General features: G+C 40.0%; 1 protein-coding gene across 1 annotated transcript; it reads right to left on the reverse strand.

Annotated features, from left to right (window-relative positions):
• Positions 1-1,632: 1,632 nt before the first annotated feature.
• On the reverse strand, positions 1,633-15,063 carry LOC145451059 (YY1-associated factor 2-like). Its single transcript, XM_080329541.1, has 5 exons — positions 14,861-15,063; positions 10,395-10,501; positions 7,459-7,538; positions 3,599-3,720; positions 1,633-1,916 (listed from the first exon to the last, which is right to left on the reverse strand). The coding sequence occupies exons 1-5, from the start codon at positions 14,890-14,892 to the stop codon at positions 1,817-1,819; spliced, it is 441 nt and encodes a 146-aa protein (XP_080185667.1). The 5' UTR covers positions 14,893-15,063; the 3' UTR covers positions 1,633-1,816.
• Positions 15,064-16,805: the final 1,742 nt, after the last annotated feature.

The raw sequence follows: 16,805 nt of genomic DNA on the forward strand, positions 1-16,805 counted from the left end.
AACCTGCAAGTCCGATGTTAGTGTGGGACATATTTAGTTTTGCTGATACAGTGTCCACTGTCCATTTCCATCTTATAAAAAGGACATTGGGCGAGCATCAAAGGGCAATAGCGAATGTAAAACCAAAATTTGGATCTTGAATTAAATATTTTTGTGCTTTGAGCAATCTGTATATAACTGAATATTAGGGATGGTGTGAACCTCTGGAAGGTTCAGGTTCGTGTGAACGCGAACCTTTTTCAAAGGTTCTGTGTGAACACGAACGTGAACCTCATGACGTCACGTGACGTCATATTGCTAATCTCAACCCTATCTTTCAATGAAGTGATAGCGTATATTAATGTATACTATATCTAGCGAAGACCCGGGCCACATAATGTCACAATGCTGAAGTGCATATCGGCGTTTTAAACGTCGCTTAATGTATCAACTGAGGCAATCAAATGATATAATACTTCCATAAAATCAATTTTATCCGTTGCTTTGCCAACAATTTCGATGAGGACTTGCCATGGAATATATGCCTACGCCTTACAGTCTTGGCCAGACCGGACAATGTATTCAGCGTCTGAGTATTGCTACATTGATTTTGAGCAGAGTGTAAAACAGGGTTTCTAGACTTGCTACCGATATTATCCCATTAATAAGTTATACAGCGGTAGCCAACACCCCAATCGCACGGTTTTATATGATACAATAAACATATAAAGTCAAGATTGATTGGTTGAATAAGCATCATTCGCTGACTACATGTAGTGTATTTCGCTCGTGACGTTGTGTGATTGCGAGTCGAGCTCTTAGCAGAGAGTCGCTAAATATTCACAAACGGAAATTTGGATATTTTGAGCAAACTTTTGTACCAAAGCAAATAAAATTTTTGAGATTGTCAAGGTGCATATTCGTTTTGTGTTGATTTTTCCTGCTGTCAGCGGCATGCACAGAGTGGCCCGTAGTTGAAATGCAATAAATTTGTACTGAAGATGTCAAAATGAAGTGAAAATTGAAAATATATATGAAAAAGGTTCACAGTGCAGAACCTATCAAGGTTCTGTTGTGAACGCGAACCTCTGAATTTCCGAGGTTCACACACAGAACGCGAACGTGAACCTCACGTTCACACCATCCCTACTGAATATTTCACCAAAGGAAAACACGTATATACGCATTGTAGGATGTATAATTGCAACGGCTAGATAATTTACGTGTGTGTGTATGTGGGGGGGGGGGGGGTCAGTGCCTCACGAGCCATGAACCTTACCGCACGTCACTGTGGCACACAAGTGTGCCGCGACACAACGCTTGAGATCCACCGAGTTAACGTGATAAAGCGGCTCTTTCCCTCAATTCTCCAGATAATTGCGCACATAAATGCGATTCACAAATACATTTTGCCTAATTGGACTACGATCTAAAATAGTTATGATATTGGCTTACAGTAGATTTTTACTTATAAATTGCTGCTTCAGTTACAGTAGAAAGTGACGTCTTTACCTGAGTAGCAACAACTACTTTGACCACACCCGAACTTACTCAAGTACTCTGCAAAAGTAGAAGTACTTCGTTCGTGACCACCTTGTATGCGATCATAACATGAATCTGTAAACACAGGCCTCAGTCCAAACCACGGGCGACTGACTTTTTATGCAGCGATTTACTTCGAAAAACGACGCACATTATTATAAAATCATAGGCATAGTGTCGAAATAGTAACATGGGTAAAAAGAACGTACAAAACGAGAAATATCTGCGTAAAAAAGCATCATCGGTCACTCGGAATAATGAGGAATGCAGTTCATGGGGCCAAAGTTTGGTAGATTCATTGCTTTGGCTGAAACTCCATGAATACGATCGTTCGGTCGTTGACGGTAATGTTGTACTCGTTCACAGAATTCCTGTCTATCCCTCGGATATGGCACCTGCAAGAGTACATGGATGTCTTGATAATCTAGAACAGGGCTACTCGAATATTTTCAGCAACCACACAGTTTCAAAAGTCTAAAAAATTGCTTAGGTCTGATAGTACTACAATGAAATAATTTACTGTCATACAAATGTAATACGGTGTATAACTAACTATATACAAAATCCGGTAACATTAGCAAAATAAACAAAAAGTATTCATTGTTCTGTTAGTCACAGCAACTGGGAGGATTGGCAATTTTTATTCCTTGCTAGCTCATTATATCTTAGTTGTAAATGAGCAGTGCTCAGATAGGTCTCGCTAGGGTTACTATATTTTGCGATCCGAAAAAGAAGAAACTTGTTACTAATTTCTAGAGATAGGCTAGTGGGCGAGAAAAGGCGTATTTTTAGTCAACCCGACCAGCACTGTCGACAAAATCCAGATTTCACGCCATTTATTATATTAGCCTACCCTTTTTAGTTGTCCTTGTACATTTCGCCTGGCTCTCAAAGCTTAAAAAGAGGACGAATTGCAAAAAAAGAGGACATTTCCGATTTCTTGAAAAGAGAGGACAAACTCCAGTTCCGCACGCTTGCACCACTTACTCGTGTCATGTGGTTATGGTTCAAACTGTTTTTGCTTCTACTTTAAAAAATTTTCAGGCAAAATACCTGACACTTTGGAGAAGCTTGAAAGTAGTTTTGAGATGAGATTGTTTCACTTGTATGTGACCTGTGGGATATCGTCATGAGAACAGCGTGAAACAGCCCTGTATCTTAGTACAGTAATGAAACATATTTTCGAAGATTACCCAATTTCTAGTTGCGTCAGTCTTTTTCCCTTAAACCGATTGCCGGCCAACAGTATGCAAATTATCGACAAAATCTACTTTTCAATACCACTTACTTTAGTACTCTTCAGACCTTCCATATTCTACAGCAACTTCACGATATTTTGACACGTTTTGGAAATTGCTATTTGTACTCGTAATTCCGTACAAATGCGTACCTCTGCTCGAGAAGTGACACAGACTACTTGCACCACACCAGGGTCTCACTGGCGGTTGACCTGGGTTGTAACTTGTAACCAAGTCACAAGGCTCCGAGTCAATCTCACTTTTATAGTTTTGACTTGAGTCATTTTCAATTCACCACCGAGTCAAGTTCGAGTCCAATTCATCGAGCAAAGGGCCGAGTCCGAGTCCAAGTCATTGTTTTGACTGCTCAGTTTCCAGTTGAAGTCTCGGTAAACTCACTTTTTGTAACTCTGCTTGTTGATATCGAATGGTTCGCATTCATAATGTACTAATTTTCCTCAATTTTAGTAGTTTCTGGTCGCATTTTCAAGTACCAGTACCAATAGAAGAAATCCCAATAGTGTGGTAACTTGACTATTCTTCAAAATTACAGTAAAATGTCAGTCTTGGCCGTCTCAGTCTCGAGTCATGCGCAATGACACGGGTCCAAGTCGAGTCACTACGATTGACTAGAGTCGAGTCATTTCCGTATTTTGAGAAAATGACTTGAGTCAAGTCGAGTCATCAGAAAATCATGACTCGAGTCATTAGAACCCTGCGGGAGTCTTTATATATTAGGCTACTAATAAGCCTATTGAAATTGTAGCATCAGCAAATCATAAGATTTTGAGCATGAGTCGCATAATAATAAACCGGTACTAAACTATATGATAGCATACCTGGCTTTCTTAACCTTTTTGTACTTGAGCGTGTGGGAATGCTTCGAAGTATCGTGCGAGTCATCTTTCAATTTTTTAGGCACCGGGACGCCCGATGCTGGTGTAGACGGACCTGGTGGTATCTGACAGTAGATCACATTCTATGTAACAAACCACCAGATTTCCAAATGCCCAACTAGAACTAGAACTGAGCGTATGAGCATATAAAGCAGCGTATTAAGCAGAATAAACCGAAATTGATTCGCTCAAAAACACGCGCAAATGAACGCACGGAGCTCGCATGCCAATACAAATTAGCTGCTAAACAGATTGTTATGACAATTACCAAGCAACTGCTTCGGCGATTGGTCAACATTTAAGTGAAAACCTCGCCTGCGCACAACACTATTATGACAATAATGTTCACTCTCATTGCACGAGGCAGATCTTTATTTCATATAAAGTGTTGGAGTGGAGTCTAGCATTATGCAATTGACTAAACCTATTTTATGCAGACTAAAAGAATTTCTCTATAGCTGACAAATTTCTCACTAGTTTGTTTCGTTTTGTGGTTGTAATTGTTTAATGTTTATTTACAAATTGTGCTACTATAGCAGGGGCGGGCAACTTCTTCATCCGGCGGGGCGGATAGGGGAACATGAACATGAGGCGGGCCGGATTCCTAAAATTTTTTATGATTTTAGGGGAACTGCCCCCGTGGTAAAGAGCCACAGATCCGTCCATCCTACCCGGCACTACCCTTTGTACATACAATTCCGAGACGCACACATTCCTGCAGTTGCGAACTATATTTGGATTGGGCGTCCGATTCACGGGCGAGCCCAAATCGGTGATATGAACGTGATCAGAAAAGTCAGAGTGCACTCGGCTTCTAGTCGCGCGAGGCGCGAATTTTTTTTTGCATAAATGAATGAATTTGATCAATGATATTGGTCAGTGTCTGAACAGGTGGTTTTTTCCAAAATTTACAGCACCGACAATAATAATTTTGAACATTGATCATGGCATAAGAATAGCCTACATACATTCATGAGCTTATCGCAGATTATTCACTTCGGGCGGGTTCATTCTTATTAATTACTTTGTTGAAAACTCCTGCAGCCAAACGGCCTTGGGCTATTATAGTGTATCTATGGTACTGTATTCTCATAATCATGACATGTACGTAGAGACACTAAATCGCGCGAAGCTCGCGATTTTTTTTAGTTTGAATTCATCTACCCGAAAATATTCTACTATTCACAGATATTACGAATATTTTCATAAAATCTGGGAATGGCATGGCCCTATTCGCCCCTGGCCACGTCAATGCGATGAACATCAGTTGTGTTGGAACGTCGCTTTGTCTTGCTAATGTTCATGATCGGAAATGTTTGTGCCTAATTGCCTGTAGACGGCGACGCGGGCCACATCACGTAAGACCGTAAACTGTTGTCGGGCCGTACAAAGTCCCGTAGCAAGCCGGATCCGGCCCGCGGACCGTATGTTGCCCGCCCCTGTACTATAGTATGGTATACTTTCTCATGGTCTGTGATTTTGAATGTTGCGTCATACTTTACCTTTTTGCTTGTGCTTTCAAATCTGTTTAAATCCCTTTAGTGTGCAGTGAACTCTTGAAAAGTCATCGAGTTCAATAAATATTCTACCACAATGGATGTTGTATCGAAAGCTAAATTCAAACCAGCCATTTAACTACAACTAACAAAAAAATCCGAAACAAACTGAAACACAACAACTGCTAGATTCCATTCCAACCAACTAATACGAATCCCTAAATGAAAATTTGCTAAGAAATCATGATTATTGTAATCGGCATTTCAATTGGGAAATGGGTGAAGTTTCGACCTCCCAAACCTCACCCCATGGCTACGCGACTGTTAGTATTGATGCCTCATTTTTAAAAATCCGCAACTAGGACTAGAACTCCCCAAAACACGCCAGTTAGTTGGCAGTAAACTTCCTTATTGGTAGTTTGTACAAGTCTGCTCGTAAGGTGAGATAATCAGCACTTGTAGCAAGTTATTGATGTTGAAAATGATGAGTTTTCTATTGCTTGAGATTGGGAAATTGTTAAACTGCTGTACATTGCATATCTGTGGTGTTGTGTTAGCCTTGCCCCTCTTACCCCTCGGTATATTCTGGACCTTTGGTAGCCAACTATAATCTCTAGTAAGCATAACTATGAGCAATGCATCAACCCAGTTGTCAGGATATTCTTTCGGATATGGTATTGTTTCGATCTTCTGGATTATTTATTGGCAAGGCTCGACACAATGACTCGAGTGCTCGAATATGAATTGAGTATCAATTCTAATGATTTAAGCAAGCGGTAAGATAACTATTTCGAGTACCGGTAAGTTACCCTTAACTCTTACGAGGTGGGCGTATCATATATGATATGGCATGTCTCCGACACCGATCTCTCCATGTTGACACGCCCTAGACATCAGGTAGTACGCTTTTTGAAAAGGTGAGACTCTTCCGATGCATTTGGTACCTTACTCAAAAATTTTGGTTCGTAAAAATAAAAATAAATAAAAAATAAATGAAAATATGGTTATCACCTAAAATTTCCAGATATTTTTCGAGTGGGAAATATTGTTGGAATATCTGCCAGAACATCAGCAGTCGAAATGTACAGTATTCTGTGTAAATGTTCACCGTCTCAAACATCAAAACAATTTCTGGAGAGTTTTCTGAGGGGATTTATTAATTTTGGTCACGTTTCAGTGATTTTCAAGATCTGCGTCAAGTTCAAGTGCAAATTCAGACAGCATACGAGTCATAAACAGGTTTACTATGCCTGAAAATGGTTGAATATGACAAAAAAAAGCATATCGCGTTGTTTCATGCCATAAACCGGACAGTAGGGGCCGATTGAGTCTTGATCATGACTCGACCTTGATGACCACGCCAATTTGTAAATTTTATATGTATTTTCCATTTTTCGATATCTGACGAACCGCGCGGTTTACAACCATGGTTGACGGCTTGTTTGAAACCAGGCAACAGTGGCTCCGCACTGAAGCATCATATTTTTCTCTCTGACGCCATCCCGAGGGTCAGCCTTGAAAATTGGGAGAGAGATTTTTTTTGGGAAAAAGTTACTATATTTAAACTTATTAAAAAACCTTAGACATGTCATGGGATGTCGATCAAGAGTGGAATCGGTAGAGGGCTATACTCCGCCCACTTTTAAACTGGAACGGCCCAGATTCAAGTCTTGATAGGGTCACGGTCAGAATTTGAAAAGTGAAGGTCAATTCTGCAAAATATGGCCCCACCTCGTGTGGGTTAAGTATAAAGTTATCCCGGTTTACGGTACTCAAATTATAGGCTCCTTGTCTCTTGTCAAAGACTTGATTTATCAACAAAAATTAAAGTTTCCATAATATTTTAAACCGTGAAAGTCTTGAAAACTCGGTTGGACGTATTGCGGCATACGAAACATGCAATAGTAGTACAAAGCCCCTGTGAGGTTGTGATCAGCCCGCAGTATTGTCGCAAAGTGCAATGAAAGAGGCATACTCAGAAAAATACCAAATTAACGTTAATGTGTTGTAGAAGTGGCTATACATTCTTTGGCCTACATATTTAAAAATACCTCCAGATCTTTCATACTGTTAACACATTATAATGAATGATGGTCGAAAGGTCAACTCAATGTGTAATACTCGATTCAGAATAGAATCTTTTGTCTTAGGGACTCGTTTTTGCTTGTCGCTAATCACGATTAGAGCGCGACTAGAGTCATGTGGTGACAAATCATTTCTTTACAAGGTTCTGTACAATGGAATACGGTGTATGTGGGTATTTTTATAGACCAGTCATCTCTATATTGGCTCATACTAGTCAACAACCTGTGATATGGTAACCAGTCTTGTTGCTTCTTGTTGGTCGACGATCTGTTGACTCAATCTTGGCTTGCGGGTGGAGGTGCCTGAAAATAGATGTAGAATAGTAATCACTAGAGGGCAAGTTTTGGTTGCACTAAAATCGCGAGAAAATCGCGAGAAAGTCGCACTTAAGTTTGACAAGAGTTGCGGTAAAAAGTTGTGTTTATCATTTTTGTTGAATTAGTAGGGTATGAGATACTCGAAAGGTTCCGTTGTATAAACTAGTTCTTGTAGAGCTGTCGAATTTGTTACTTTGCCATTTCACGGACATTCTGGCGAGACCGCCAAAAATTATATTTTTTCCAGGTACACAGCGAGAAATTTACAATGCGGGAATAACTTTCACCCAAAAACCTAAAACAAGTCAAATAACCACAACCACCCCAAACCACCACCTGCAAACTTGACCCACGGGTTGCAGAAAAACTCACTCTTTAACAAAATCAGCCTGAATAAGTTAACCCAGTGAAAATGTAATTTTTGACAGGCTCGCCTGGGCGTTCGTGAAATGAGAGACGATCTCAAATTTAAATGACAGAATTAATTAGGTGATTATTTACATATTGTTCGGACACGGTCGTGCTTGGCAGGGGTAGATGAACGTCTTGCTTGCAAGCCATTGTGTCAAATATAGCACAGTGGGATGCAGCTAACCCATCATAGCATCAAAGAGAATACAACCAAAAGAAAATAGAACCATACTAGAAATAGTTTATAGCATGTTTTTAATACATTCCTTTACACTTTTACGCAATATTTGATAAATGCTGCAGTAAAAATGGGTATGAAAAATAGAGAAAAGTTGCGAAAAATCCCTCCAAACACCCTAAAATATCATAGTGCAGAGATTCTGGGTATCTAGGAAGCTGAAAAAAAAAGTTGCAAAAACTTGCCCTAGTAATCACCTAGGCTACCGTACTGTTGGCAATTGAACTACCTTAATCTCAAACTTTAATAAACACTTAAACAGTCATGCCAAATCAACAGTCTTCCATTTCAATTTGGTTCAATTCTTTGATTACTCAACAGTATTAGAATTTGTGATTGACATAATTGCATGATTCCGCGCCCATCAACCACAGCCAGAGTTAGACAACTAGAAAATTTTAAGCTCTTCCAAATGAGATTACTATTAGAATAATGGATACAATACATTGTTTTTCCCAAATTAGATAGAATAAAAAATATTGAGTTCGCAAACACTTGGAAATAGAATTCAATTCCGAATCAAAAAGAAATATGACAAAAATCAAATTCGGTTCCTATCAAATCAGAGTTCATTATCATAAGTACGAGAATGGCAAATGTGTACAGCAAGCTTGGCTCGTTTCGCACAATACAGTTCTCCTGTAGCATTTTCAGGTAAACAAAAGAGTTGATTAGAATCAAAATGTGAGCATAGAAAATTTCACAAATTAGATTGCAATTAGATCAACAGCATTTCGCTCTAATTAAACAGCTAGAATTACCGGTACCTAGTTGGTCAAGTCTGGCTGTCATAGTGGCAATACCAATGTGCTGCACCAGGGGTGTAGCCTACATTGTACACTGTACAAGTAGGCTACAATGTACATCAGAGGTCTCAAACTCAAATGTGCTCGCGGGCCAGTTTTCAGTTTTGACGACGCCGCGGGCGGCAGCATCTATAGGGGACAGGGGTATTCTATGTCTTTCCAAGTAGGCCATATTTGACGGGGAAGAGTGAGCTGATCCAGCAGACTGACAGTAAACACACATCGTCAAAATGTGATTTACTCTTGTATTAATTTAGGTCTGACACAAAAAGAATCATCACATTTATAACTATTTCAATAGAATTGTTGTTGTACTTGATATAGCCTATATTAATTATAAGATATAGACACCATATGTGCGGACTAATGTATGATGCCATGCCATCATAAAAGCTATCGGGTTATAATTTTGCAGCTACTATTGAATATTTTGAATAACAGATTGATAATAGAGACTGATCTGATATGAAAACATTTTTAGGTTGTGCTGTAATTTCAATCCAAGATTTGGGTATACTTCTGATAAGTGGGCTATTAATCTCATGGCCAAATATCTTCAAATATAGGAGCAGAAAAAAGATGTGAATATAAGATAAATATATTGATGAATGTGTCCTAGTGATTGAAATGTCGGAACGCCAAACGCCCCATTGTTGTTACATCGTTGGAGCGTACCACTACGGTACTCGGTACCTTTAAGTGGCCTTAATAACAGGGTTTAGCGTCCAAAGATGTAACTAACAGATGGCCAATGGTTGCCATAAATGCTTGCTTAGTTAGCGAAATACCAATTTGCCACCTTCTGATCTATTGCTATTGCCCTTATAAGCGATTAGTTTGTTGCGTCCATGGTTTTAACAAATTCACGGCATTCCGAGTCACTCCGAGTCCACTCGGGTCTTTTTCATTTTGCCACCGAGTTAGCCCGAGTCTGAGTAATTCTAAAAAAGGTCGCATCCAAGTCCAACTCACAAATTTCAGTCACGCATCGTCTAAGGGTCAGGTTTTGTCATCATGAATTGGAAATGTGGCGAAATAGTGAATCTTTCACTGCATATGGTAGCGTTTGCAATTGATGCGATAGTGAAGTTTGCTGAATAGTTTCAGGCTTTCGGAGCAATTTAAGAGGGAATTTTCAATTTATGACCTGAAAAGATATATGTGACACTTATATATTGTCAAACTAACAAAAATCTGAAATGTCGTCGCGGGCCGCACAAAATGTTCTGGCGGGCCGCGTGTTTGAGACCTCTGATGTACATAATCCAACACTAAATTCCAGCACTAAACACTGATTTCATAACAGGGAATAACACAATAGATTCCTCTTGTTATCTGAGTACCCAAACATCATCTAGTAAGTGGAAAAGCATGTCGTTTTCCTACCCTTTCTGACATCGCATGCGGAGCATTTAAAAGCTTCTGGCGAATTCCGTAACGTACAGACACCGCAGTCCCAATAGTCATCCTGCAATGCTCTGGCAAGGCGCTTCCTGCAAAGGTAATTGATGCATGAGATTGCAATTAAAATTAGAACTGTGACATCAAGCACAGGCATTTCACTCTGCAACATCCCGTGCTTGTTTATGCGCACTTGCTTTAAATAGCAAAGAATGACAGAAACATATTTGGCAGTATACATTGATAAATCTCTACAAGTTGGTTACTATAACCACATCTACAAATATTATTATTGAAAAATATCGTTCGTCCAGAATAGAAAGGGCCTATGTCCATTTTTCATAATTTCACTTTTTTTGATTTTTTTTAGTATATGGATACAGCTCTTTCAGATGGCAATGAGACCTTCTCATATATTGGGCCCGATCCTTGACTTGATGTGACATAGGCCAAATACTTTTGATTACATTTGAGAATAGAAGGGGCCTATGTCCAAGATTTTTGGACATAGGCCTTTTCCATCACCTTGCTTGAAGTAAGTAATTGTAAATAGGCCCATTTTATTGTTGATGCATTGTGACGGACAATGGAAATTTTTATTTCATCTCATGGGGAACAATGAACCCTATCTAATTTTTCAGTGACAGAAAGAGCGATCTAGCTAGGGTTAGGAAAACACTACTCGCATTGATTTGAGAAGCTAAATTCATTCCAGGAGAAATGAATTTTCAAAACACAAGCTATCAGTATTGATACCAGTTGCGCTATAGTTTCTTTGATTGAAAAAGAAGCTACAAGAAGACATCCACCCTCGTACAATAGGAATCTATCATACTCCACTCTCATAGTAAGAATAGCAAACAGAAAACAGAAGGCAGCAGGTTAAAAAACAAGACATTAAAAGTAATTACAAGTTAACTTGGGTCCATTCAAAGTGTCTTATACTGCCACAACGGATACAGCTTCTTGAAGAGTGATTCATTTGAGGTGAAACAGTTAGGGGATTTATTAGGAATAGGTAAAATGTCTTCACCATAAATTGTTAATAGAATCATGATGTATGTTATTGACTATATTTAGTCGTTTCTCAGTTTCAAGTTTGTATAAAACAAAAACGGTGGTTGCTGAACTTGCTTCAATTTCAAGACCTATCAAAACTGCGACATTCTAATGGACTCGGTACCAGTTGTCTACAACACTTGTGGTTGAAAAATGCGAAAATACATTTCTTTTAATGGTTAACTGTTATTGCTCACAAAATACAGCATCATAATGTCTAAAAAGACGGATTGAAAAGGATTGACACATGGGCCTATGTCCCAATATTGAGTCAAATGGGCCTATGTCCCAGTATATTAGTGAGCATTAATCATGGCCTATGTCCATTCGGGGAGGGAAAAGCCGTCATGCCGAGTGATTTCAAAATGGACATTTGTTCCCAAAGTAAGTTGATTGACAAGGAGAAGGATGAAAGAACTAATAACAGAAAAGGCTTTGAGATCTTTCAATAAGGAATATGTAGAATCTTTAAATTGAATTTTCTCAGAACTACGAAATGTGACATAGGCGCTTTCTATTCTGGACGAACGATATATTTATATTGAAATGAACCCATATTTTTTGGCTGACACTTGTCAGAGGTAATCGTCAGCAACTAGTAGAGATTACAAATTACATTGTATATCAACAACCGTATCACCAAATATGGCATTATCGGCATGAAATTTCGAATAATCGAGGCAAAGGCATCGCTCAAGCTCAATGTAGGCTACCACACGAACACCTTCTATTGGGACAAACTAGAAACTAGGTTGGCGTATTTTGATTGACGTCAACTCGATGGCACACCAAAGTATATATTATATGACAGGTATATATGTCGTAATTGCTATCAATATGATTTTAGAAAGTACACAAGAACAATACATGTATGCATCAGTGTGACTTCAGCTGTTTCCTTTCTGATACAATTCAGAAATGTGAGGCGTCACAACATCATGATACCAATTGCATAATTGCAAATGATCTTATAAATATTGGAGATGACACACCACCACAACAGTCGCAATGTGACGATTGATCTGACCTTATTGCCTGCGATCAATGATGGCATGGCCATTGGACAAAATACAGGTTATCACAAATCATAGGCTATGTTTGAGTGGAGTGTGTCTCTTGAACTTCCGCGAATCTCAGACTGGCTCAGGAAACTCATGAGGTTCCCGGGAAGCTTGTTAAAGAACCCCTGGTCTAAAAGGTTTGATACAAAGGGATGATGTGGCACGTAGAGCTATAGTATGCAAATTAATAGGCCTAACCCACAAAAAGCCGAATAGAACGAATTGTTTTGCAATTTGGCCTGTTAAGTGCAAACACATACCAGTTGATATTAAATTCTACGATGATATGCGTAGGCTTGTGTGCTATCATTCGTAGACCTATTTATCGAAACTTATAAATTCTCTGTGTAAAGCGATTGATAAGAAGCGAAACACTCTGCACCGCTCGACTTGGCCAAGACGCTCAACGGCATCACAATCAGTACGAGACGTGAATCGGACATTCAGCTCGGGTGCCTTCTTGACCGCAACCTAACAATGGGGGCGTTTTAGGGGGGTCCAGTATAGGCGGACCAGATTTTAATTTCTATTTTCAGAACCAGTGCAAAACTTGTGAAAGTAGCTTTCTCTTGAGACCGGTTCAATTAAATTTTGCGCTTTGGTCGTCAGCTATAGGATTACCGCACAAGCGGCTCAGATATGTTGTGAATGGATAAATCAAATTACTGAATCATGTTTTCACAATATTCAGATATTGAAAGACATAATTAAGTATGATTGAGCATCATTAAGCATGTTTAAATCTTCAAGAATTTTACACCAGTTAAAACGCGTCATCGACCACATTATGAGTCATGTAGTTACTGCTGAGTGCTGACCCCTGATACGATACCAGCAGCCAGTGGTGGTCCTACGGTTGGGGGGGCCCTGGGCGAGACTACCCGAGGGGCCCTATAAGCATGTGATCGCAACTTCTGGGGGTATCCGCCCCCCAGACCCCCCTATCGCATCTTTTATTACCTACTTCATATTAGTGCACCATATGGAACGGGATTGCGTGATGTGTGTTTCACACTATAACACGGCTTTGAAGCAGGCTTAAACGTGGAATTGCTCTAGCTCAGAGCCTCCTTTTATCATACATTGTCAAATTATAAGAGAAGTGACCTAGTTAACCATATAGCTCATAATATCGTCATGTTGAATATGTATGGCATGCAGCGTAGAATAATAGAATGCCGATACAACTGCTGCAGGATAAATAGGTACCTCTCATCTGGCATGTTATCGACTGACATTTAAGTAATAAAATAAGCCAGCACACCACGTCAAGGTTTGAGCCACACGCTGAATTAGGCCATGTCTATTATTCCCTGTGTGCACTGTGCAAGTATAGATTACATGAAAACTAAGTAACTCTGCCGCATGCAGAGACGTGATGATTATCGGGATAAGGGACTTTTCTAAAAAATGCAGAGATTTATAATGATGATTGACCCATCTGTACGGAATTATATCTTCTTGAATATTACACGGATTTCCACGTAGCGCTTAAACCAAAGAGGGGGGCCCCTTCGACCAGGGGGGCCCCGGGCGACCGCCCACCTCATCCACCCCAAAAGGCACCACTGCCAGCAGCGAGGAGTGAGCCAGTGACCACACCGCAAAATTCTAGAAATTACTACTGGCCTCTTCCGTCTAATATCATTGTATATAACGCAGAGCGAATGTTTGTAGATGTTATAGTTGTGTTTTATCTGACTCCAGAAGGTTGCGTTTACAATTCGCTGCGTGTTTCTTCTTTTGACGGACCGGCGCAACCGCGCAGTACGGCCTTGTTGGCTGACGTACCACGACCTGTCTATTTCACACGTATTCGATGGATCACAATGACGAATATATTCTGTTTCTGTCTCCACGACTTGTAACTTTATTGAATCACTGTACGACGACGTGACAGTACTTCCGAATTTTGTCAATTGAATAGAATGAATGAAAATCTCTACGTGGTATTACCTACGCATATCTCTCATAGCCACGAGAGAGAGTAGGCTACATGCACAAAACATCGTACGATTTCATATTTTGTTATCTACGTTCACACGACAAAATATACACCTCACAAATGTCTTACCGGGTTTTCACTTCAAGGAATTAGGTAAGGTTCACAAATCACAACACTCCCTATTGCTCAAATCTCAAGAAGGCGTGAACAATATACCGGTATTTCGTTAAATTGTACATTACTAACACATTCATTCGAGAGTTGGTTCCAAACAAGCGCGATGTTAATTTCACAAGTGAAAAATGCACTATTTATTATTAAACTACGGTACCGGCACCATTTAGTACCTACGGCTACGGTATATAATCTAGGCCCGAGGAACCAACCTGGCTTGGGCAGTTGGCTTGCGTTCCACCATTTCTGATTTTGGTCATATAGTATATCCTTCTCCAGTTGTATAGCAAGATTACATCCACTGCTACGATACCACCAGCCCCTAGACCCTGCACCCAATTCAAACGCCACTTGCACTGCAACCAATAACCAAATCGAATCAATATGCTTTCCGCGTACTTTACTGCAGTACGATATATTATTTATTTATTATTCTAGCGTCTGGCGGGCTGAGGCCCTCTGGTGGAAGAAGGTGGTGATTGTGTTGAGGTAGGTTTGATATCAGTTCAGTTCAGTTTATTCAGTGTCAGTATCAGTTTATTAATATTTTCATCATTTCAAAACACCACAAGACTGCGATACAATGAGAAGATAGGAAGTTGTCGAAACGACTTGGAGTAGACACCCACCTGGGCCTAGACGTTGTAGACTGGAGGCATGCACATTGAATGAAAAGTAAAGCAGAGAATTTATAAGGCAAGCGACAAAGTTAGGTGCATGTGGCGGAAGGCGAGATCGATATGCTAGGTACTGGTCTGGTAATCCTGAAGGCTGACTAGGATTCATTTAGATGAAATTGCATGTATTTCGACTTGAATGCGGCAGACTTGGACGACTAGATAATTTCACTGAACTTCCGAATATGGACCTCTCGGGCTTAGGAACTAGGAAGTCTTGTTTTAAGCATTTAAAGGATCCGTAAACCAGGGCTTTGGAGCCGTAGTAAAGAGTCTAAGCTCTGGAAACGTTATATGATGGTTTCAACGGAGCTGAAGTCAGAGGCCTAGAACCAGAAGTTTGATTAACAGCTCCGGCATCGATGTAGCCTATTTCCTAGGATGCCATGCTCTATTATTGACTGAATTCAACAACAGCAACGTCAGCAAACCGCCTTCACAAAACTACAAATTGTTGCCTCGTTTTCGCCATCAAATGTTCATAGTGCGGGATATCCCGAGATCACTCGTTCATGATATTCTGCTATGTGTCGCACAAAGCCAACATAGTTGAGTGACTTTGGTCTCGCATATGAAACTACTTTGCGTTGTGATGACTCGAGACCACTGAGCTATGGGTATATGGACTAGTATATAAGTGTAACACGTGTTATAGAGACTTACTTAGATTATGAAACTCTACACGCAACTACAGGGGGGGCGAGCTCAAAGGGGGCCCAAAATTATTTCGTTAATTAGCTTAAATTATAGACAACAAGAAGTGTGCCAGAACGATCGGCAGCGAGAAAACCTTGGCCGAAGAGTACTGCCCCAATGCTGACCGAAAACCTCGTTATATATACAAAATACTGTCTTGGCAATCTGAACCTCACAAGACAAAAAACATCCCACAAGAAAAAATTATATGCCACTGCCAGTGAAGAAATACCAATTTGAAATCGTGTGCGTCTTTTAGTTTCCTAGCCTACGTTATGGCGAATCTATATTTTTTTATATAGCAGACAGGAGGTCACGAAATAACATCATGTTAAGGATTTATACCAACGGGCCCTACAGTTTCCAAGACATCTCACTCAGCTCTACAGGTAAATCTGATTACCTGAGCAGAGAGGACTAGAAGTTGATAGCAATATATTTGCAATTCCCGATATTATTCACCGATTTTATCATGAATTTTCGCGCTGGCTCACTCGGCAGTACCACTCATTTCTTGACAAAAGCTAACAAGATGATGTGGGGTAGGTTTATCTCCCTATGAGAGCCCAAGACCCAAGATTTTTGGTGTGACCTGACGAAGTGCTGTTTCGTACCTGCCAACGGGTATACGCCCGAAGATGTTCAATTATAATATTATAATATATTGAGGGGTCCTACCTTTTCAAACACACCTCACTCAGCTCTACCTGTAGGCTAAATCTGATTACGTGATCAACGAGAGGATAAAAATTGATAGCAACATATATGCAATTCCCGATCATAT

This window comes from Botryllus schlosseri, chromosome 11 (assembly GCF_051294905.1).
Source record: "Botryllus schlosseri isolate E-star chromosome 11, Bs_hap1, whole genome shotgun sequence".
Taxonomy (NCBI): Eukaryota; Metazoa; Chordata; class Ascidiacea; order Stolidobranchia; family Styelidae; genus Botryllus; species Botryllus schlosseri.